This window comes from Pelophylax lessonae (assembly GCF_965119305.1).
Source record: "Pelophylax lessonae genome assembly, chromosome: 1".
Classification (NCBI taxonomy): Eukaryota; Metazoa; Chordata; class Amphibia; order Anura; family Ranidae; genus Pelophylax; species Pelophylax lessonae.
Window position 1 is genome coordinate 562,992,524 of NC_138768.1, and position 24,626 is coordinate 563,017,149.

At 43.6% G+C, this 24,626-nt stretch overlaps 1 protein-coding gene across 1 annotated transcript in view; it reads right to left on the reverse strand.

Moving 5' to 3' along the window:
- Positions 1–24,626, reverse strand: part of PTPN13 (protein tyrosine phosphatase non-receptor type 13) — a 541,021-nt gene that overhangs the window by 32,958 nt on the left and 483,437 nt on the right. The window contains exons 41-45 of the mRNA XM_082263089.1: positions 24,485–24,567; positions 18,369–18,415; positions 5,746–5,834; positions 3,228–3,376; positions 729–819 (exon numbers count right to left, since the gene is read on the reverse strand). Coding sequence (XP_082119215.1) covers positions 729–819; positions 3,228–3,376; positions 5,746–5,834; positions 18,369–18,415; positions 24,485–24,567 — 459 coding nt within the window. The remainder of the gene's footprint in view (positions 1–728; positions 820–3,227; positions 3,377–5,745; positions 5,835–18,368; positions 18,416–24,484; positions 24,568–24,626) is intronic.

The following is a 24,626-nucleotide window of genomic DNA, read 5'->3' on the forward strand; positions in this document are numbered from 1 at the left end:
GCCTTGTTGTCAATTGTATATTAATTTATTAACTTTTTAAGCACAATTAATTTTGCTGTTCATAGCGCTGCACTACTTGACACACAATATGAATGGGATTACTACGAATCCAGTGTTCTAGCTGCTACCTTGTTTTATGTTAATTTATCATATACTTTTTTATTCACTATTTAAGCGCAGGATATCCCCCTTGATTTTAATAATTTTGCCATTAACACACTACCTGTCTTAGCCTTCTGTATCCATAAAGGAGCAACAGACACACTTGTACAGCAGCAGTGTCTGAAGAGGTAACTGTTAGATTGACTAGTAGATTAGGATGGACATTACATAAGTTACTAATAAAGGAAAAACCTAACTTCAAATCAAATTTGTTTCTTTTTGGGATGAAGGTTTTACAAAAAAAGAAAAAAAAGCTGACCACTAAGTAACCCTGTTCATTTTAAATGATTTGTCTCCACCCCTAACTACCACTTTTGCTACACAGCTTGGTCTGCAAAAGAACGTGGGAAAATAACTGCAAGACCAATAGTTTAAAAAATACAGAGGGGGACTCAGAAAAACAAAGACTATTTTGTTAATGCTAGTGACTGCATATACATCATTTTTGATTTTGCCTTTATTACTACTTTAATTTTTAGCAGTTACATACATGAAAAACTAAGTACATATGATGAAGCTGTTAAGGAACAAATTAAAAGCGTAAAACTAAAAATGTAGGGACCTACATGGTAATATGTTCTTGTATCGGTTTTTCTTTTTGTTATCTTTGCTTTGCCCAATAAGGCATTCATCAAGTGGTTTTAAATCCTGAAGGCACTGTAGAGATAAAAACAAATTATCCAAAATGAACAATAAAAATACATTTGAAACATTTAAGCTGCATAAAGCACTATAGTTACATTCAGGCATAACTAAATATGTACAAAGACAAACTTCCGTTCCATATCTTGTGTTTCACATACAACAGAGTTTGCAATTCACAGACAATGGAAGGAGAGGATGCAGTCAGCTTTAGGCTGAAAAATATGAACTAGGTATAGGTCTTGTGCAAGCTCTTGGCCTTCCAAGCTTTATAACATTTTCAGCATTGATCACATAGTAGATATAAGTGGGGTTAAAGTGATACTAAAGACGCAATGTTTTTCCCAGCCTGTCTGCAGAGAAAAATAAGCAAGAGGAGCTTCTTGTCCTCTACTGCTGGTTACATTGTCAAAATAAAAAAACAGCCTTTGGAATACAGAGTAAAAATAAAGCAATAATATCAATAAGCTGTTTTAAATTTCTGCCAGTCACAGGCTGTGTTACGCCCCTTCCCTTACAATAAGAGGGAGGTGAAGCCACTATTAATCTACATTTATTATCCCGTTCCCATTGTGCTAACTGGTTAGTCAGCCTAGAAACTCACTGAAAAATGAGCATGTGCAGAGTTGCCACCACAGCTGCAAAATCCCTAGCTGAAATGGGAACATGAACAGAAGGCGAAGGTAGAGAGCAGCAGGATCAACCAGGTTTTTTTTGCAGAATACAGAAAACGAATTCCATAGTGAAGTAGTATGAACAGCATGCAATACAGCATGTATTGATAATTTGTTATGATGTGGGGTTAGTGACACTAAGTGCTGTATATATTCAGGGTGCTTCTTAAAAGAATAATATTAGAGTAGTACTGCCATACGCCATACTAATAACCTCCAGAAAATACCACTTGCCTGGTTGCCATACTGATCCTCAGGGTATGATACATTCTGTACCGCTAACCTACAACAAAACTGCAGACCAAATGTTCCCATTTAATTGTTTGCATAATTGGCTCTAAGATTGTTACTCAATTTATATCAAAGCCAAAGGATCTAAATTATAGCAAGGTGACTATTTTCCAGAGGAAGTCCGCAATGGCAGCCTACATATGCCAGTCCAGCACTGGATATGCTACCTTTTTTTATAGCTCTAGAAAACAGTCTATAAGTGTATGCAAATCCTTAGTATTATGGCAACCAAACGAACCTGCTCTAAAATGGTCTTTGTACAATATTCTGTAATATATATTATATATATATATATATATACACACACACACTATATATTATTTCAGTGATTCAGGATACTTTATCTCACTTTAAATGAGAACCTAAGACCATAGCAGTCACATAAACAGAAGCTCCCGATTGCAAGTGTGCATTGGGAGTTCCCGTGACATTTTAGTTACTGTCTTGGGAGTGCACTCTCAGCACAGAAAACCATTCTACATAGACGCATGGGAACAGGTTAAAGTAAACGTGTGTCCAGACAACACACATTAACGTTTTTACATGCTCTGGACAAGCAGTAAAGGCACTGTAGACAAGTGTGCAACAGTTTTCTAAACCCCTGCAAAAATTCATGCTTAGATGTTCTTGTACTCCCCCTGCTGGTTTATAGCGAGAAGTGCTGCTGGACATGTCAATTGAAGTAATGTCCAGAAAAGCCATTTAAACCTACCCATTGCATTAGAGAGTTGCCTGAGCAAAGACCTCCTCGTGCATACCAGGCTCCTGAACCTGTGAGCTCCACTCCAGTTCTGATACCCATTTACAAGCTATGCCTGTTTTTGTCAATACTTGTTATCCACCTAATATAACCTTTAGCCTGTTTCTCTACAATCCTTGTTATTCCCCTGCCCTGACTTTATGCCTGTTTGACCACAACATTGCCTGCACCTTGTTCTGTACCATGCTTCATTTCTGCCGTTGTCAGTTGTTGCCACTCTGAGTGGCATTGAGGGCTGCAACCTGGGAGCGGTCCGTAGCAAAGCCCATCATCAAATGCACGGTGCTCTGGTGAACAACAGTTAGTTCCTTAGACTCTGCATTTTGGCTCTCTTTATGGCCTACATTTGCCAGGCGATGCAGAGGGTCCACTACCTCTGTGACATCTGGAAGCTCCTTCTACCCTTCTAATTAAGATCACTAGAGTTTGTAATGTGTTTATTTAAACATTAGGTATGTTTTAATCAGAAGGATACTTCTGTAGTTTAGTACTTTGTAATATACGGAGTGGATCATTTATTTATATTCATGTTGGAGGGTTTTATTTTAGCTTTAAGTGGACAGTGATTTGGGTGTCTTGGACACACATATGGGTTTACCTCATGTAACTGCAGGGAGGATCAACTGAAAGAAATTCTCCTACCTTAGCTGGTCACACTGCCTATTACGCCAGCTAGGCATTTTTTCAAATGTTCTTACCTCAAACTCCTTGGCAGGGGCATTCTGATCAAGCATGCTTTTTATCTGTCGTATGACCATCTTTAAGTTATTTCCTGAATACTGGCCCAATGGCTGTACTCGAACAAGGGGAAGATTGGCAAGCTTTTCATTTGTTACTCGAAAGGAATCTTGAGGGAAATACAAACAAACTCTTAATGTTCATCTTTTTACATTTAATAAACAATGTGGATTCCACATTGCAGAAAGAAAGTATGTACTGTTTTTGCCAATAAGCTGCAATGCGGACATCAGTAATGCAACAACAATGACTGACAATTATTCAATACACCTAAACTGCCAATTTCTCCATTTGATTTGAGTGTTTATACTATAATCAACAATTCAAAGATACACAGGAACACGGAAATATAGGTAAGGGGTTTATTTACTAAAGCTAGAGAGGGCAAAATTAGTCACAATTCTGCAGAGAAACCAATCAGCTTCCAACCTCAGCTTGTTTATACAAGCTTTAGCAATAAAACCTGGAAGCGGATTGGTTTCTCTGCAGAATTGTGACTAATTTTGCCCTCTCTAGCTTTGGTAAATAAACCCCTATGTGTCAGTATAATCCCACCTGTGGAATTATAGAGTACAACAGAGGCTCAAAGGCAAAAAAATGCTAGCTTTTCTTCACATCATTACACTGCAGTTTACTTAAAGGATAAGTACACTTTTAAAATATAAATGCACGTCTTTGCAGTTAAAAAAAAAAAAAAATGTGCATTTAATTTATTATTTTAAAATAGGAGCCTGCAGAGCATTGCACCCATGATCAGCAGCTCAAGGGTGCAAGTTCAAGCTCCTGCAGACTGTCAGTGTAGCGGTTTGCCAGTACCTCATGTGGGCAGGCAGATACTGAAAGACAGGAAGGCTCAATGAACTCATCAGCGTTCTGGTAGTTCTTAGAGAGCTACAAGCCTTCAGCCACAATGGCCGACGAAGCAGCCTGTCTCTCTGCGAGGAGGACGAGCAGCCCGTACCGCTAGACCACCAGTGATGCGATATAACCTTTTAAACTATTATACCCGACTTATGGGCAATAAAGGATTTCTTTAAATCGTATTACACTATTTGGAGCCTCTTTTTCTCCCATATACCATCATTGATACCTCGGAATAGAGCGGAACCATCTGCAATTGTGGGATCACTCCAAGGGGATATCTATTAAGCCCAGGGGGCTTTTCAAGCGTGAATGGTTCTAATGCCATACGGTATATAGAACCCACTCAATCTGTTAAGTGATCCAGCTTATTTATTCATGAAGGGATTGATGTCACAGCAACTTATGCTAAAGCACGTGCACTTTTGAATTGAAGACTCATATATTTTTGTCATCAAGGACATTTACTATGTTTTGAGCACCGAAGTCACTTTTATATAGAATTTTTTGGGACTAATATATATTTTTTTTTTGTTGATCATTCATGGACAATTTCTTAGAATTTTACAATACTTCACTTATACTACATATATTTTATATTTTTTTATACATATTTACAGGTTTTAGCCACCAATAATCTGTACATGATTTATCGGATGGAATTTTTTGATCACATGTTGTATTAATTTGCAATATTTATACTGGCATATACTTACCATAGTAAGAAATATATAGATATTGGTATTCACTGGTTTGAGCAAGTGCTGTATTTTGGTCTAATTATAAGGCCAGAGACATTCCATATACCTTATTTGTACAGCAGCTGCTATTTATTTTTTTTAGGCTCTTTTATACTAAAATACCCACCGTTATTTTAAATCTACAATTTTATAGTACTCTCCCATTGGCGCGAGGAATATACTTTGTATATATATTTTAAACAATGGCCGACGGTAGTTGTAGTTCTCCTATTCACAGTCTGTGAATGAATGATGCAGCCCGGGCAGCTGAGTCCTGCACTCAGACTTCTACTCATTCTCCTACCAGGAAATCTCTGCTAATAGTAATTAAACCAGCTAATGGCTGTATGCTTTTAAATAGCCCTAAAGTTTATGTCTAACAAAAATGTTTTCCTAGTATTGGACACAGCAGAGAAGAATTCAAACCCCTGTAGGGTTTTTACAGCTATTCAGGGCTCCGAGAGAGATCTCCTCTCACATTCTGTCCTGCTGACAATGTTTTAAAAGACAGGAAGTTAGGGGATTCAACAACACAGAAATAAAAATACTTTTTTTTTTTTTTTTTTAGTAATGGGGAAAGTTAGAACTCCTGTCAGATTTTTGGTTCATCCCTGTTGTAGTCACTTTCTATTTAGTGAAATTTATGTCAGCAGGGCAAAAGGTTAGTGAAAATTTCTCTAACAGAGCCCCAGATAGTAAAAATCAAATAGGGGTTCAAATTCTTGCTCACTGCATCCACAACTCCAAATAAGGTATTTGACTAGGCACAAACTTTAATTTTATAATATTTTTTTTCATCTTCTATTATGAACACACTCAAAAAAAAATTGACCCCCAAAATCAGGCATTCAGCATAAAACAGATAGAAAAAGTTTACCGAACAGATCCCAAGATGTTGACTGTAAGGTTTTGTCATTCCCTGTAACTTCATTGTGTTGTGGCCCAGTGGCACGTCGTCTTTGCAGTCTAGAAGAAATCAAAGTACTTAGTACTGTGATGTTCTCAGCAAGGAAAGATTTGTGAAAATCATGCAGCACATCAGATTATAAATAGTTGAAATATTTTGTTTATATTCACCAATAAAATAAGTATTTTGACTTGCTTTTAAATTTCTTATTTTGGAGTACAGTACTGGACAAAGAACTTGTATTCATAGACCATGGGTTACATAGAAGCTACCTTCAGGTGATTGGACACTGGCAAAAATTTGCTAGAGCCATCCCTAGTGCACACTCATATAACCCCACCCTCTCTGTGAAACAGTTTTTAACACAGACACAGAGGGGAGTCTCCTGTGCCCTGCACTCCAGGAATATAAATTTAAAGACATGTCAAAAGTTAGTACTATAATAAATGGTACAGTACAGGACAAAGGGCTTGTATTCATAGACTATGGGACATCTCCAAGCAAAAAACTTGGGGGTGGGCAACAACACAGAGAACAGCAGAACGGCCAACAGGCCCATAAATAAACCAGGGTAAAACCCAAAAACACTCAGATAAAATGAAGCACCTTGCAACCAAAACTCGCATCAGCTTAGGCCTGAACATTGACCTGGTAGAACTTGGAGAACATGTGAACAAAGAATCAGGTGTTGCCCTTGCAAATCTAGGATACAGATACCTGATGCTGAAAAACCCAAGACACACAAACAGCCCTAATGGAATGAGCTCTGATGGAAAAGGGAGGAACCCTTTTCTTAAAGTGATTCTAAAGGCAAAAGGTTTTCCACCTTACTGTATTCTCTGCATTAAGGTTAAAAAAAGTCTTTCCATGTCAGCTCCCTCCAGCCCCCCCCCCCCCCCCCGAGTATTTACCTGAGCCAGATCTCAATTCAGAGCTGTGCCCATCTGCAGCAGCGCTGCTCTTCTCTCTCCTCTCAGCACAGAAGGCTCAGCAGCATTGGAAGTCATTGGCTTCTGATGCTGTAAAACAAACCAGTATGCAGATAGCGGGTGTGTGTCAATAGGCACATATAGCTTGGCTCGGGGGCAAGCCTGCAGGTATGCCCCCATAGCAAGCAGCTTGCTACAAGGGCACACATAGAAGAGGAGGAGCCTGGAGCGCTGGCAGGGGACCCCAGAAGAAGATATTTAGGGCCGCTCTGTGCAATAGAGCCGTTCTTAGAGCCGTTCTGCAATAGGCGCGGAGGACGAGGAGGATGCTCCTCTGCTCTGCATTCTGGGTCCTCTCTTCAGGACGTCACTGGTTGCTAGACGCCAGTCGGCTAGCCATCCTAGCAACCAGTGTAGCTCGGAATAAAGCGGCCTGCGCCTGGCAGAGGAACAAAGCGGAGATACCCACCTGACAACTTTGTTACAGCTGCGCCCCTCTTCCTCGCGGGGCCCATTAATTTTCGGCCGAAATGGGATAGGCCCATTTTCGGCTGAAAATTTCAGTTGCCAAAATTTTGGTGCACCACCACTACTAGGATTAGGTGAAAGACAAGACAGGACTGTCAGCTCAGACACCCTGCGCCAAAGTAATAGCCACCAAAAAGGCCACCTTCTGGGACAAAGAAAGCAGAGGAATCTCCCGAATATTTTCAAAGGGACGTTTCTGAAGAACCGACAACACTAAATTGAGGTCCCACGGTGGCAAAGGAGAACGCACCAGAGGAGCCAAGTGTCTCACTCCCTGGAGAAAGGTACGCACCAAGGAATAGGAGGCAAACGCACATTGAAAGAAAATCGCCAAGGCCAAGACCTGGCCCTTGATGGTACTCAAGGCCAAACGTTGCTCGACCCCCCGCCGGAGGAAATCCAAGATCAGAGTCACCAAAAAGGAGCGAGTGTGAACCCCAAGAGACTCACACCATGCAATGTACGTCTTCCAAGTATGATGGTAAATCTTCCTGGAAGTAGATTTTCTAGCTTTTAAAAGCATAGGAATCACCGATTCAGACAACACGCTTTCAACAGCCAGGCCGTCAAAGCCAGCGACGTTAAAGCAGGATGAAAGATCGGTCCTTGAGACAGCAGATCTTCCATGAGAGGAAGTCTCCAAGGAACATCGGCGACCAGCCGTACCAGATCGGTGTACCAAGGCCGACAAGGCCAGTCTGGAGCCACTAGAATGACTGGAATCCCTTGTCTTGATCCTGCGCAGGAGTCGCGGCAGAAGCTTGAGAGGAGGAAAGGCGTATATCAGACGATAATGACTCCAGGGAGCCACTAAGGCATCTGTGGCGTCGGCTAGAGGGTCCTGACACTGTGCTACAAACCTCTGAACTTTCCTGTTGAGGCGAGAGGCCAACAGATCCAACTCGGGAGTCTCCCACCGGAGACACAACTGATGGAACACCTCAGGATGAAGTGACTATTCTCCTTGGTCTAACGCCTGTCGACTGAGATAGTCTGCCTGCCAATTTTCCACTCCTGGAATGTGCACAGCAGAGAGGGCTGGAACGAATCGTTCCGCCCACCTTAGAATGCAGGCTACATCCCGAGCCACAAGAACAATTCTTGTGCCGCCTTGGTGATTCACATAGGCCATGGCATTGTCTGATTGAATCTGTACTGGACATCCCTGGAGACGATTTGTCCAATGATCCAGGGAAAGCCTGATCGCTCGGAGCTCAAGTACATTGATTGGTAGCCTGGACTCTTCCAGAGTCCAGACCCCTTGAGCACAATCTGTTCAGAGGACGCCTCCCAAACCAGATAGGCTGGCATCCGTGGTGACAACCGTCCAGTACAGGAGAAGAAAGGATTTTCCCTAAAGAAGTGCCGGAGAGCGAAGCCACCAAACCAGGGACCCCCTCACGCTCCGACTCAACACGATCAGATTGTCAAGAGACTGAGGATCTTTGTTCCATTTCACCAGAATCTCCTTTTGCAGAGATCTTGTGTGGAACTGTGCAAATGTAACCGCCTTGAAAGTAGACATCATCAGACCCAGCACCCGCATGCAAGTCCAAAGAGATGACCGCCTGCTGGACAGCAGAAGCCAAATCGCCTCCTGCATCTTCTGAAGTTTCTCCAGAGGGAAACACACTCTGGCTGAGGCCGAGTCCAGAGTCCATCACAAATATTCCGGACTTGTGGACCGGACCAGGGCAGACTTCTGAAGAATCAGAATCCAACCAAACTCCCTCAGCATTTGCAGAGTGATCTCCAAGTTGTCCAAGTCGAAGACTCTGCTTGCAAAAGCAGATCGTCCAGGTACCCCAGTATCGCGATCCCCCACTGATGCATTAATGCTAGAACCGGGGGCCAACACTTTTGTGAAAATCCGAGGAGCAGAGGCGAGACCAAAGGGTAACGCCACAAATTGATAGTGCTCCTCGCCAATGGCAAAGCGGAGGAAGCGCTGATGGGCGATACAAATTGCAATGTGAAGGTAAGCGTCCTCAATGTCGATGGATGCGAGAAAGTCCCCCTGATGTAGGGACTCCACCACCGTGCAAATGGATTCCATTTGGAACTTCTGTACCCGCACAAAGCAGTTCAGCGCCTTGAGGTCCAGAATTGGACGCACCTTGCCCTCCTTCCTGGGAACCATAAACAGGTTTGAATAGAAACCTTGAAAACATTCCAACATCTGAAAAATCAGTCGTTGACGTAACAAGTCTTGCACTGCCCCATAGAGACCCGTTAAGCGATCTGGGGATAAGTGCAGGTTGGAAGGGAAGAACCTTTCCGGAGGATAGGATCGAAACTCGATCTTGTAGCCGGATCGAATGACTTTGTGACCCACTTGTCCTGAATCAGGAAGGTCCACGGATCTGGAAAACAGCGAAGACGCCCCCCACCCCACATATGGGTGGTGGCTCCCCTTTATGCGGAGGAGTTTTTGTCCGCAGACGAAGACTTCTTGGAACCCCCCATTGGAGGCCCTGAAGGGGTTGGATCCCTTGTCTTGAGATCCTGAGGGAGAAAAAGGCAGCTTGTGAGCAGAAAAGGAAGGTCCCCGTTGGCGATGGGATTCCTCACCCCTATGAGGCCTTTGATGATGGCATCCAAGGAAGCTCCAAACAGGCGATCCCCCACGAATAGAAGATCGGACAAGGACTTCTTAGAAGCCTGGTCCGCAGACCAGCACTTCAGCCAGATAATGCACCGCAGGACCACCGCTGAGACAGACAGTCTAGAAAGCAAGGGAGCGGCCTCCAGAGAGGCGTCACAGACGAACTGTAGCCCTTGGACCGAACTGATCTGCCAGCTCCACAAAGGCAGAAGGGAGCTGTTTCGCCTCCAGGTCCCGGCGTAAAACTTTTGCCCATTCAGTCTTAGCTTGTAACACCAGGGTGATGGTAAATACCGGCCTAAGCGTCGACCCAGCCACAGTGAACATATGACGTGTCAAGGCCTCCAACCTCCTATCAGCAGGATCAGAGAAGACCGGGGACTCTTCAAGCGATATTACAGTGGCTTTATTCAACCTGGAAACCGGGAGTACACTACAGGAGGTACTGTCCATTTTTTAAGGAGGGACCCCTCAAAGGTACCGCATTGCAAAATGCTTAGGGATTGCAAAGGTGGGTTTTGGGGACCCCCACTGTTTTGAGACAATATCGTCAAAGAAAGCGGGAAAGGGGAACACCCTTGTCACTTTGGAGGACCTGTGGGTGGCAAAGATGATCTTCGCCTCCGATGCTGCGTTTGTCGAATCTTCCATATGTAAGGTTTCCCGCACTGATACAACCCGTGCATCCACTAGCGCATGTGTGGCTAGAGTAACAGAGGAGTTATCTTCACTATCAGAGCACACAGGGTGCGTGGACACAGACCCTGAAGAGTAACTAGCATCCGCAGCGGCTGAATCAGATCCTGGATCTGAGTAGACAGAGGAAGCAGGTGAAGGCGGCGGGCGCTTTTTGTTAGCCCGTTTGGCCAGGACCAAATCCACTTTGGACACCAAGGACTCCAGGATCACCATCAGTGCAGCCAGTTGTGGGGCCCCAAAGTGCCCAGCAGCCTCTGAGAGGCGATCAGGTGGTGAAACATATTTCAGTGACTCCATGAATGGAGAGGGGAATCTGCACCACAAGTGTCAAAAAACACTGCAAGGGACACCCCACTGCGCTGTCGGCACCACAAGGACCAGCACAGCACTACCACTGTATAGCAGCAAGAGGTAGGGGAAACCCCACCAGGCACTCACCAACACCGGTCAGCACACAGTAAGCTTATCTGCACACCCTGCAATGATCAGGAAAGGGCATGTCTGTATAGCAGCACTAGAGGCCGAGAACTTCCCAAAGTCTCAAAAAAAGGATCCAAAAACATGGCCGCCACTATTTTCATTGGGAAACCATAGGAAAGTGGCCGCCAAGGCTACACAAACAATGCCACTGATCTGTAGCAAACCAGGCTACAAGACAATTTCGGCCCCACTCAGCTCCCGGGGGTCCCAGGGCCGAAAAAAAATGATCCAAACAGGAAGGGGGGCCCTGGCAGGCACCCACACCAGGGCCATGCCCCTCGAGATGCGATCAGTCGCCGGCGGCGCACTCCCCCCCCCCACCCCCCATCACCAGTACAGCACCCCATTTCACCTAAAAAAGGGATGTCCGCCCCAGGGGGAAATTCATTCTTTTTACAATTGCGGTTTGGTCAGTGTAATGTACGTAGTTATTCATGCCCCCTTCTATATGTAGGAAAGACCATCCTACAGTTTAGACAACGGGTCCTAGAACACATTAAAAACATTTTTTTTTTTTAAAGAAAAAAAAGACCAATAGCAAGGCATGTTTGGTTCAGACATGTAGGGAAACCCGAATGCCTTACATTTTGGGTGGTACAGGATACTAACTTAGGTCCTTGAAAAGGTGACTTAGACAAAATACTGTTGAAAATGGAAGCTAAGTGGATCTTTAAATTCCGATCCAAAGCAATATATGGCCTCAATGAAGGCTTTACATACTTACCAATTGCAAACGATTAGAACTTAGAAGTTAAGATATAGTTTTGCCCAGATATGATCTAAACCCCTCCACTCTTAACTAAATAATAGAATGTAGAATTTTGATGTTTAAAAGGTTTTTTCAAGGACCTGCTAAATAAGACCCCTCATAAATGTTGTGGAATGTTATTGAGTGACTCGGCCTTATAGGTTGGGTTTCGCAATGTGGACAGTAGAGAACATTGGTCTGCAGAGCAAGATAAGTGAGCATCCAGAATTTAAGAATAAGTAAAGGCAAAACTTTTTTTTTTTTTTTTTTAACGTTTTGGATAGAGTGGAGAGGGATTAGAATGCTTTTTAATTTTTATTGTGGTCTGTGTCCCAGTTAAGGATATTCACCCTTTTTGTACTATTTACCATTGTCATTGAAAGTGAAAGTAACAGAAAATCCCAAATTCTGGGGAAATCTTCCAATGGGGACACCAGTTCTGGTGATCTTGGGGTCCCTAAGGAATTTCTTTTTATTTTCAGGGATTTCCTCTCACTTCCTGTTTGGCTATGGGACAGGAAGTGAAGAGAAATCTCTACAATGGGGCACAGATGGCGAAAAAAAATCTGAAAGGGGTTATAACCCTCTCTTGCTCTATCCAAAATGAAAAAAAAAAATGAAAAAAAAAAAAAATAAATAAGTTTTGCCCATAGTTCTACTTTAAGGTTTGTAATGCTGTCATCATGCATGCAGTGTGATGATGTGTATTATTATTATTATACAGGATTTATATAGCGCCAACAGTTTGCGCAGCGCTTTACAATGTAGAGGGGGGACAGTACAATTACAATACAGTTTAATACAGAACAGGACAGGAAGGCCCTATTCGTGGAGCTTATAATAGCTGCAGGGGGTGGTCTGATGGAGGTGGCTTGGGCACAGTTCTTAAGTGGATGTGGGATAGGATTGCATGAATAAATTCGTTTTTTGGGATCGCCTAAAGGTGGACAGGATACAGGCTGACTGGACATGGTGGGGCAGGGAGTTCCAGAGGATGGGAGAGGCTTTGGAGAAGTCTTGTAGGCGTGCATGGGAGGAGGTAACAAGGGAGCTAGAGAGCAGGTGGTCTTAGGAAGAGCGGAGAGGAGGATTTGGGCGATATCTGCAGAGGAGGCTGGTGATGTAGCTGGGGCGATGTTGTGGATGGCCTTGTATATTGTTGTTAGTATTTCGAATTTATACCATGGGGGTAGTGGAAGCCAGTGAAGGGAAACTACAGGCCAGTCAGCCTAACATCAATAGTAGGTACATTATTGGAGGGAATAAGGGACTAAATCAAAGAATTTGCTGAAGATAACAATATAATTAGTAGTAATCAGCATGGGTTTATAAAGGGCCAATCTTGCCAGACCAATCTGTTAACATTCTACGAGGAAGTGAGCTGCCATCTAGATAGAGGGATGCCTGTGGATGTGGTGTTTCTTGTTTTTTTTCAAAAGCATTCGATGCAGTTCACCATAAATGCTTAATCTAAAAGCTGAGGTCTGTTGGCGTAGACCAGGGGTATTGAATTAAAATGTATCGAGGTCCGGTCAGTAAAATTTTCTTGTAGCAGAGGTCCGAATATCATGTCGGAACCCGTGGTGTCTTTTCGCATGTGCCAAACAGCATTTCAGTTCTGTGCGATTTTGGAAAAAAAAGGTCAAGGACTTCTTTCTCTATGTTTCTCGTGGGTAGTTCAGCCTGCGATGTGTGCGCCACATGCACAGATCTGAATCCCTCAGTCCCCACTGCTCATCACAGTCCCCTCCGCGCCTTCACATTAAGATCTCCTCTTGATGAGGGTCCTCAGGTTCCCCTTTACATCACCCCCCTCCACTCCTTTCACAGTAATGTTCTCACACTTCCTTGTCATCGACCCTCCCCCCCTTGACAGTACTATCCTCTGCCCCTATTTACATCACCCCCCCCCCCCACATTACTGTTCTCTGTCCCCACAATCCCCCCCCCCCCCACAATCCAATCCTGAGCTACCCCGCATTACTGTCCTCAGCCCCTTTCACATTACTCTGCTTATTGTCCCCCACATTACATTTCTTAGCCCACCCACATTACAGTCCTCAGCCTCCCCCAATTTAATGACACACACACACATTACAGTCCTCAGTCCCCCACTTTATTGCCCTCCGCTCTCTCCACATTACAATCATCAGTCCCCCCCACATTACAGTCCTCAGCCTCCCCCAATTTAATGTCCCCCCCTACACACACACACACAAACACACACTACAGTCCTCAGCCTCCCCAAATTAATATCCCCCCCCCCCAGCACACACACACATTACAGTCCTCAGCCTCCCCCAATTTCCCAATTTAATGCCCCCCCCCCCCACACACACACACATTACAGTCCTCAGTCCCCCACTTTATTTTCCTCCGCTCTCTCCACATTACAGTCATCATTCCCCCCCACATTACAGTCCTCAGCCTCCCCAATTTAATGTCCTCAGGGCCCACCGAACATCACAGTCTTCAGGGCTCCACTTTAATGTCCTTAGCTCCCCCCCCCCCCCCCCACTATGATGTCCTCAGCCCACCACATCACAGTCCTCAGCCTCCCCACTTGAATGTCCTAACCTTCCCCCCACACCCCACATTAAAATCCTCTGTCGTCCACTGTAATGTCCTCAACATACACACACCACAGCTCTTCCACTTCGCTGTCCTCAAATACACACACATCACTGTCCTCAGCACACACATTCCTCATTTACAGCTTTTCAAACTAGTGTCCTCACTCCCTGGGACTTCACCCCCTCCCTTACTGTCTTACCTTGCCTACACAGATCGAAGGTTGGAGGGAGGCACAGGCACAGCATATTTGGATGGAGGGGGGCGTTGCAAGATCGTGATTGGTTGCTAGGACTGCCCTTCATCCTAGCAGCCAATCCCTGCTTGTGAAACTCGGGCAGCTCCGCCCTCCATCCAGAACTGTCCTGCCTTCTGCTGTCTGCTCTGTGAGCAATGGATTACAGAGCGACGGCAGGGGAAGAAAAGGCTGCTAAATAGCGGTACCGCGGCGGTCCGAATGGAAACATGACGCGGGCCACATGTGGCCCGCGGTCCGCCATTTAGTGATCACCGGCGTAGACCATAGGGTATGTTCTTGGATAGAAAACTGGTTACAGGGGCGCGTCCAAAGGGTAGTGATAAATAACGTGTACAAAAAACTGATCTGGGGTGGTAAGTGGATTACCCCAAGGCTCTGTCTTGGGACCAATTTTGTTTAATTTATTCATAAATGATATAGAGAATGGGATACATATCTAAGTTTTTGCGGACGACACAAAATTAAGCAGGGCAATAACTTTACATCAGGATAAGGAAATTTTACAAAAAGACCTGAAAAAAAAAGGGGTTGGCAACTAAATGGCAAATGAGGTTTAATGTGGAGAAATGTAAGGTAATGCACTTGGGGGCTTAAAACACAAATGCAAACTTCTCAATAGGGGAGGACATCTGGGGGAATCAAGAATGGAGAAAGATCTGGGGGTCCTAGTAAACGACAGACTGAGCAATAGCATGCAATGTCAAGCTGCAGCTACCAAAGCCAGCAGAATATTAGCATGCAAAAAAGGGGATAAACTCCAGGCATAAAACTCTAATCCTGCCACTTTATAAAACTCTGGTAAGGCCACATCTGGAGTATTCCGTCCAATTCTGATCACCAGTTCAGAAGGGATGTGCTGGAGCTGGAGAAAGTCCAAAGAAGGGCAACTAAATAAATACGGGGATTGGAGGACCTCAATTAGGAGTAACGCCTACAAGCACTACATTTATTCTCGCTGGAGAAGAAACGCTTAAGAGGGGATATGATAGTGATTTACAAATACCTCAATGATAATCCCAGCATATGAAAAAACTATTCAGTCTAAGGGAGTGTAAGAGGACACGGGGCCACACAATGAGATTGGAGAAGTGGTTTAACCTAAAGCTGCGCAGGGGTTTTTTACTGTCAGGGCGACAAGGTGGTGGAACTCTCTTCCACAAACGGTGGTGTCAGCAGGGAGTATTGATATTTTTAGAAGACTCTTGGACGTGCATCTTAGTGAACTCAATATACAGGGATATGGGAAATGATTATCTACACTGACACACTTATACCTACACAGGTTGAACTGGATGGACTATTGTCTTTATTCAACCCTACCTACTATGTAACTATGGATTGGCAGAGAGGAGCAGCAGTCGTGGATCTGTTAGTAAGGTGTATGAGTCTAGCAGCAGCAATCATAATAGACAAGGGGATAGCCTGTGTAAGGGTAGGCCGGTGAGGAGAGAGTTGCAGTAGTTGAGGCGGGAAATAACCAGAGAGTGAATAAGTTGTTTTGTGATGTTGTTAGTCAGGAAGGGGCGAATTCTGGAAATGTTGCAGAGGTTAGGGCGGTAAAATGTAGCCATCGATTAGATGTGAGGGCTGAAGGAGAGGTCAGAGTCTAGGATTACACCCAGGACCCTGGCATGTGTGGAGGGACCAGTGGTTGTGCCGTTGCTCTTAAAGCAGAAGTCCACCCTAACACTAAAATCCCTGCATCTACAGACCTCCACGATCTAACACTAACCTATCTAACCCTGTAAAGAAGAAATAAGTATACATACCTTTTTTGAAGCTTATCCGACCCGATCCCACGCTGAGCTGTCAGCCGCAGCTTTGCTGTGGAGGCGGGTGCAGAGGACACATCCGACAACGGAAGCTCCATAGTAAGTCTATGGTTGACATCACTCTCCAATCATTTCACAGCCATTGCCGGCTGTGTCCTCTAGAGATTCCGCCGCTGGAGACAGGATCAGATCAGCTTCAAAAAATGCATGTATACTGATTTCTTCTTTACATAAAAGATCTGTAGATTTCTTCCATAGATACAAGACAAAAAATGGAGTTTACTACTGCCAGATCAGTTAGCAAATGGTTAAATAGAAGGAACTGATACATGGATTTGCAGAGGGAACTGACAGTATAGGGGAGAAGAAGCAAAGTTGCAAAGGTCAGAAAGCAGTTTGGGGAGAGGTGTGGCAAGCCCAGCTACATAAAGCACACTAAGCACTGGGACAAGATAAAAGGAAGCTATGGAACTGGTGTAACTGTAAATTCTTCACCCCATGGGAATGCAGTTGATCAGCTGTGACAGTGTCAGGGAGACAGAGCAATGGGGGGGAGAGAGCAGGAAAAAATATACAGGCTTGGCAGTTAGCGCTCCAGGATCAGAGATACAGAGGGAGAGAAACAAAGTTACAGAGGTAACAAACGCAGAGCTAACAGAGCCGGCGCTGCAAGGGGGGGGCGCACAGTGAGGGGGATTAGTGAGAGACAACAATTACAGAACTGTCTATATCAGCTAAAAGCTGACAGCAGGGAGAGGGGGAAGCCGCAAAGATAGCGAGTAGCAAGGGGCGGGGCGCATAAGCGACATCATTGGTTAGTGGGACACCTGTGGTCCCAGCAACCAATAATGTCGATGTGCACTGTAGGCTGACGGGCTGTTGGTGCGGACAGGAGCGTCGCTTGGTCCATGTTTGGACTGCGGTCCACCATTTCATGACGGCTGCTCTAGAGTGTCAGCACGAAGCAATGGGTCTGTGGGCATCAGCTGCAATTGTTGTAAGAGAGCAAGTCTTTAAAGACAAGTTGGCAAGCAGGTAGCATGGTGTGCGCCTGAGAGGGAGCTAGTAAAGTCAGATGAGTGGAGCGGTGTCATAATAGGAGATTGCTCTGGGACAAGGGAATAACTATCAATCTTAGTGGTGTTCAGAGTTTCTTTAAGGCCTTCTGCAGAATGCATGTTATTTGGCTCTTTTGTCCTAGTTCCCTTACATCTGTAATCCCCTATTGCTAAGTGAGGAGATCCTCAGTAGGGTACTCATGGAGTGGAGTGCAGAATGGATGGCGTTTTCTGTTTCAGTAGCTGCTATAATCAAGGCATAGCAGGAATAGTAGCATAAGGCAGCAGGAATAAATCAACTTGCAGTGTGCTTTTTCTATAGAAAAATCGGGCAGTCAGCTGCATCCAGGCATGGATATCTGTCCTTAACTGCAGCTAACCACTCTGAATGTGGCTACATGCAAACAGCAATGGCTGCTGTCAGCCCACCATTCCTTAGAACGAGCTAAGCAGGCTCTGCTGATCACATAGCCTGGTCATTCCAGCAATAAGACTGTGTAAACATGGACCGCAACCCTGGACCTGTATAGAACCCTGTGGCTAACTACAACTGCTGCACTTCGTGCCAAGGTAGGAGCCTAACACAGAAGCGCCAGAAGCAAACATTTCAAGCTGTCTTCACATACTTGGATCCAGATACAGGCCCAAAGATAACAAAAAGGGGTACTGATCTGGAAATTGCTAGAAACCCCAGGACAATAAACAGATTGTGACAGAAGTGTCAGAAGAAGAGAATTAAAATGTTTAAAAAGAAAAACCTTCACCATGGAGAAGAGGTACAATACTTAGGAACACTAGCAAAACTGGGTGGGGCTATATGAGTGACACTAGCAAATTTTTGCCAGTGTCCAATCACCTATGAATTACCTACCACCTATGAATACAAGCCTTGTGTCCTGTACTGTATGATTAGGATAAAAACTTTTTATAAAGCAGTTCCATACCTCTCATTCTTGTTGTTGTAGGGACCCACACCATTTAATTTAACTGTCTGTTAGGAAAAAATAAAAATAACACAGTTGTTATTCTTTAATAAGAAAACGCAAACCTGAAATATTTCTCACTCAATTTCACTAGTATCTCTAAACTAAAATAAAAGTAAAGCCATCTCTTTAAGCAATACAGGCTACATACACCATGACACTTTGGTGTTCAGCATCATTACTTAAGTCAGGCCTAAACTGTCCACCAAACCCCCTAACCATATCCATCAACCCCAGCAGTACCTGAAAAAAAGAAACATTACTTTATAACAACATTTCTTATGTCAGCTTTTGTACATCAGCCAAACTATCAAAATACATTTCCTAGTGACTTTCAAATAAAGTTGAACTACCATCTTTGCTCCAATGTTTACTTTTTCTGGTAATATTTTTCAAAACAGACAAAGACCATATCATCAACAGCAATTTTGTCACCGACATGCAAATTGGCCATGAAGATATTGTGCCAAATATAAATGGATTTTATATACACTGCTCAAAAAAGGAACACTTTGAAAACACATCAGATCTCAATGGGGAAAGATATCATGCTGGATATCTATACTGATATGGACTAGGTAATGTGTTAGGAACCAAAGGATGCAACATCATTTGATGGAAATTAAATGAAAGTTATTAACCTACAGAGGGCTGAATTCAAAGACACCCCCAAAAATCAAAGTGAAAAAATGATGCAGCAGGCTCCATTTTGCTGAAAATTCATTGCAGTAACTCAAAATGGTACTCAGTAGTTTGTTTGGCCCCCACATGCTTGTATGCATGCCTGACATCGGGGCATGCTCCTAATGAGACGACAGATGGTGTCCTGGGGTAATTCCTCACAGATCTGGACCAGGGCATAACTGGGTTTCTAAACAGACTGAGGTGCAACCTGGCGGCTTCAGATGGACCAAAACAATGTCTCAGAGGTATTCTATTGGATTTAGGTCAGACAAGCATGGGGGCCATTTAACAGTATCAATTCCTTCATTCTCCAGGAACTGGCAGCATACTCTTGCCACATAAGGCCGGGCATTGTTGTGCACCAGGAGGAACCCAGGACCCACTGCACCAGTGTAGGGTCTGACAATCGGTCTAAGGATTTCATCCCATTTCTAGCCTGTGGAGGTCAATGTGTCCCTCCATGGATATGCCTCCCCAGACCATTACTGACCCATCACCAAACCGGTCGTGCTAAACGATGATACAGGCAGCATTAATGTTCTCCACAGCTTCTTCAGACTCTTTCACGTCTGTCACATGAACTCAGGGAGAAGCTGCTCTCATCTATGAAAAGCACAGGGCGCCAGTGGCGGACCTGCCAACTCTGGTGTTCAATGGCAAATGCCAATCGAGCTCCACGGTGCCAGGCAGTGAGCACAGGGCCCTCTAGGGGAATTCGGTTTCTGATTGATTGTTTGGTCAGAGACATTCACACCAGTGGCCTGCTGGAGGTCATTTTGTAGGGCTCTTGTAGTGCTCATCCTGTTCCTTCGTGCACAAAGGAACAGATACCGGTCCTGCTGATGGATTAAGGACCTTCTACGGCCCTATCCAGCTCTGCTAGAGTAACTGCCTGTCTCCTGGAATTCCCATGCTCTTCTGGCAATGGCACATATCGATGTGCCATCCTGGAGGAGTTGGACTGCCTGTGCAACCTCTATAGGGTTAAGGTAAAAAAGAGCCATAAAAAATGGGTAGGGAAAAAATTTTTTTTAGTGGCCTCCACCTGTAAAACTATTCCTGTTTTGGGGGTTGTCTCATTGTTGCCAATTTAGTTTTTCCCTTTTATCACCAAAGCAGCTGAAACTGATTAAAAACCCCCTCTGCTACTTAACTGACCAGATCAAAATCCCAGGAGTTTAATTGACTTGATGCTGTACTCCGATTTAAAAGCATTCCTTTCATTTTTTTGAACATTGTACATAACATTGGATTATGGGAGTGTCCCTACTGACAATGAATGCTTTGCCATACAACACAAATCAGGTATGCATTGGGGGAAGGTAGTAAAGTAGAATCACAAATTAGAAAATAATCAGAACAATACTTTTAAAACACACAGTAGTGAGATAATCTTAGGATATATATTATAAACTATGTGTATCCCTTTCATAGGTACTGTTATTAAGACACAAATAGACAATAAATGATTGGCATTTAATCCAGTAAATTTTTTGCAGCTGGTCATGGCAGGCAGGTGAGTGTTTATCAGCTAAATTGTATTTCTCCAGCCAAGTCTTTCTAAAGCAGGCCATAGATGGTTCAAATCTTGGCCGCTTCAGCAAGCACTGGCCGGGATTTGAACCACGTATGGGCAGGCTGAATGAATCAAATCGATCAACTTGGGTTCAACCAGCCTGTGAAATTTTACACGCAATTATTGCTAGCAGCTATTATAGCACCTAGCAGTAATCACTGTGTTATCCTGGCGTGGACTACTTCCCCCGCCCCTGGGAAAACACAATTCTCCATGGGAAGGATTCCCTCATCAACACTGACTGTATTGACAGAGGAATGGAGCTCCATCTATGGATTTGCATGTGATGAGGCATGGCTAGCTAGCCTAAACTAGCTTTAATTTTGTCCATAAAGTCACATTATCTTGGAGTATAGATAGCTAAACAGCACAATATGTTACCTATGATACAACCTATGAACAGTAAGTTGTTTGCTTAGGAAAATCTTCCATGGTCCCTGATAAGAAAGGTAATTTAACAAAGCTCTCCCAACAGTTTAGAATGCTTTTCCACTGCTCAGCACTGGTGTTGGCACCATACAGCCTATACAAATGCCAATACTGCATAAAGAAGTTGCTGAGTGGTATTTAGCTTATTCACTGTGATCTAACCTGTAAACCTGCCTTCCTGTGTAGGACCTGGCTTGCCTTGCACCTCTGCCTACCGATTGTGACATTAAGCTTTGATTTTAAAATTTGCTCTGTACCTGCTAATTTTGCATTTAGGCTGCCCACTGAAACCCTACCCTAGCCTGAACGATTGTCTATCTGGCCTCCAGTCAGTGCACAAGCAGGGTTGAAAAATTACAGTTCATTGTGCCACAATCAGCACTTGTGTCACTTCTTGCCCTTACACTACCAGTTACCATCAGGGCTGTTGGATGCGCAAGAGAATCCCCCTGTTTCTCAAACAGTGTAAGTCACACAAACAGGCGCATACCTGGAGGCCCCCCTGACTGCAGGCTTGTGTGGTGTGATATGCGCTTGTGCCCCCACTAGTCTTTATACACAGCAGATGACCAAACCTTACTGATGTTGCATCTGGTTATGTGCACTGAATGAGATGCCTCTGTGTTGAAATTGCATCAGCCCAACTTCCTTTTGAGCCCAGCACCTTCACCTGGATGACGCCTCTGATACAGTGACGTGTTTAATTTAGCATATGTCTTTTTCCCAGGCATCGAGTATCACATATGTTACCTGTATCCTATACAAGTTCGCATATATTTTTTTTTTTAATGAAATGCTACTCTTGCCTTGTTAGTTGTTTTTTTTAAAACAGATCATGCCAAGCTGTATTCCCAATATTGTTGTGCTTTAGGAGGGATACTTGTCCAATTGATTAAGGATTTGATAATTTGATTACCTTGGATTTTATTTCATAAATATTTTAAAAAAAACAGACACCTACCTAATATTGAGTCAGTACCCCTTTTGATGCCAAAACAGCTTTGATCCTTTGATCCATTGAGGTATGGAGGCCACTAGACCTCTGAAGGTATGCTGTGGTATCTGGCACCAAGCTATCAGTGGCAGATCCTTTAAAGTGTTTCTAATTACTTAAGGTTTTTTTTTTTTTTTACCCTAATGCATTCTCTGTATTAAGGTAAGAAACCTTCTGTGCCACAGAACCCTCCCTAGCCCCCCTTATACTTACCTGGGCCCGATTTCGATCCAGGGCTGTGCATGGCTCTCTCTCCCTCCTCACAGGGCAGACTGAGCCATGGGCTCCTGCTTCTGTCATTCAAATTCTCTGTGACAAGAGAGGCGGGGACAGGGCAGAGCTGCACTGTCTGTGTCTATAGACGCAGACAGCACAGCTCAGGATCGAGCCCACGGGTGTGTCACAAAAGGAAGTGGTTTTCATATTAAAGTATACTGAGAAGAGAAGGAGCCAGGAGGGCCAGTGGGGGACCAGAGAAGAGGAGGATCGGGGTTGCACTGTGTAAAACCATTGCAGAGAGAAGGGAAGTAGAACAGGTTTAATTATTTAAAAAAAGAAAAGGAAAAAGGTTTAAAATCACTTTAACTCCTGAAGGTTGTGATGATGGGGCCTCCATGGATCGGACTTGTTTTCCCAACATATACTATAGATGCTCAAATGGACTGAGATCTGGAGAATTTGGAAGCAACACCTCAGACTCATAATCCTGCTGAAAGAGGATATTGCCCTCAGGGTAAACCGTTTCCATGAACGGTTGTACTTAGTCACCAATGACGTTTAGGTTGGTGGTATGTGTCAAAGTAACATCCACATAATAAATGGCGTGACCAAGGCTTCCCAGCAGAACATTGCCCAAAGCATCACACTGCCTCCACTGACTTGCCTTCTCATACTGCATCCTGTTGCCATTTCTTTCCCAAGTAACGCACACAAACCTGGGCATCCATATGATGTAAAAGAAAACGTGATTTATCAGACCAGGCCATCTTCTTCCATTGCTCTGTGGTTCAGTTCTGATGCTTACATGCTCATTGTAGGAGCTTTTGGCTGTGGTCCCAGGTCAGCATGGGCACCCTGATGGTCAGCGACTATGCAGCGTCATACACAGAAAACTGCAATGGCCATTTTTTCTGCTTTCATCACATCAAATTCATAAACAACATGCTGCCAAATATATCCCACTGACTTTAAGAAGCCATTTTAATGAGATAATCAATGTTAATCACTTAAACTGTCAGTGGTATAAAGGTATGGCTGATTGGCATAAGAAAACAGTACATTTGGGTATGTTCAGAATCATACACAATGCTTGGTTATCTATCTGATTTTAGTTTAACATATCCTTTAGATTTTTTGCATGACTTTCACAAACCTTGATGTGTCTGAAAGGTTTTTATGGGATTTGTATATTACAGACCTCTGTGAAATGCCGCATAAACAAATGAAGTGGTGTATAAGCCACGAAACGCGTCTTTGCGATTACCCATGAATGTTTTTTCAGTACTCTGACTCTGCTATGACCACCATCGCCCAAATTAGCAAGGAAGTCTCTGCCGCATAAACCCCTGAGGGTTTTTTTCAGAGAGGTTTTCTCAAGTACACCTAGGACTTGGTCTGTATCATTCTTGTTGTTTACATGTTCTGAACAATTAATAATGGCCTATATTGGTTTAAGTCTATAAACTTTGTTTTATATTTCAGTTAAATATTAAATAATAAAAAATTAAGGCTCGAACATACTTTCAAGTCGAAAGGTATTTTATGAAAATTTGATTGCAAAGTGGTGTTTACCTGATTAATATGTATGTACAGAACGGGTTAGTACACTACTTTTAGGGAATATTTATAAAAAGGATGAACATTTCAGATTTATTTGTTATTCTCTGAAAAAATAGAAAAAGTAATCAAACTGGTCAAAAAAGGCATTTTTTTTTTTTTTTACTATACGCAGCCTCTATACTGTAACAGGACTTGCAAATGTTGGTGGAAATAACTCACTAGACAAAACTGAAGACAATGTCAACCTGTGAAGAGAGTGTTGAAACAACTCATTAGAAATTTGTTTTGCTTTGCAGAAATGCGACAAATGGCACAACTTGTGGCAGATTCATGTGCACATGGTTACATATGCAATGCACTTTACTCCAAAATGGAGGAGGTCCTATTTACCTCCATTTCCTTATCACTAATATGTCAGTACTTCCTTTTAAATTTGTTGCAGCAATAGTGTGAGCGAGTAAAGGAGTTGCAAATAGGAATTTAATGAATTTGTAGTACATGTCAGTACAATGAAAATAATGCATGTATTTCATGAATTTATGACTACATCCTCACTTGCAGAAATGTGTTGCAAATGCCTTATTGAATCACTCCCAATGTATTTGTAATTCTTACCTCAGGAGAGTCATCAGGTAATGATGCACCATCCCAGTCTGTGTCTTCTGCTTTCTCATCCAAGTCTTCCTCGTTCAAGCCCTCTAAGTAACATACATCAGAAAACATTACGCACATTTAAAATCACAGGGACCAAACAAAT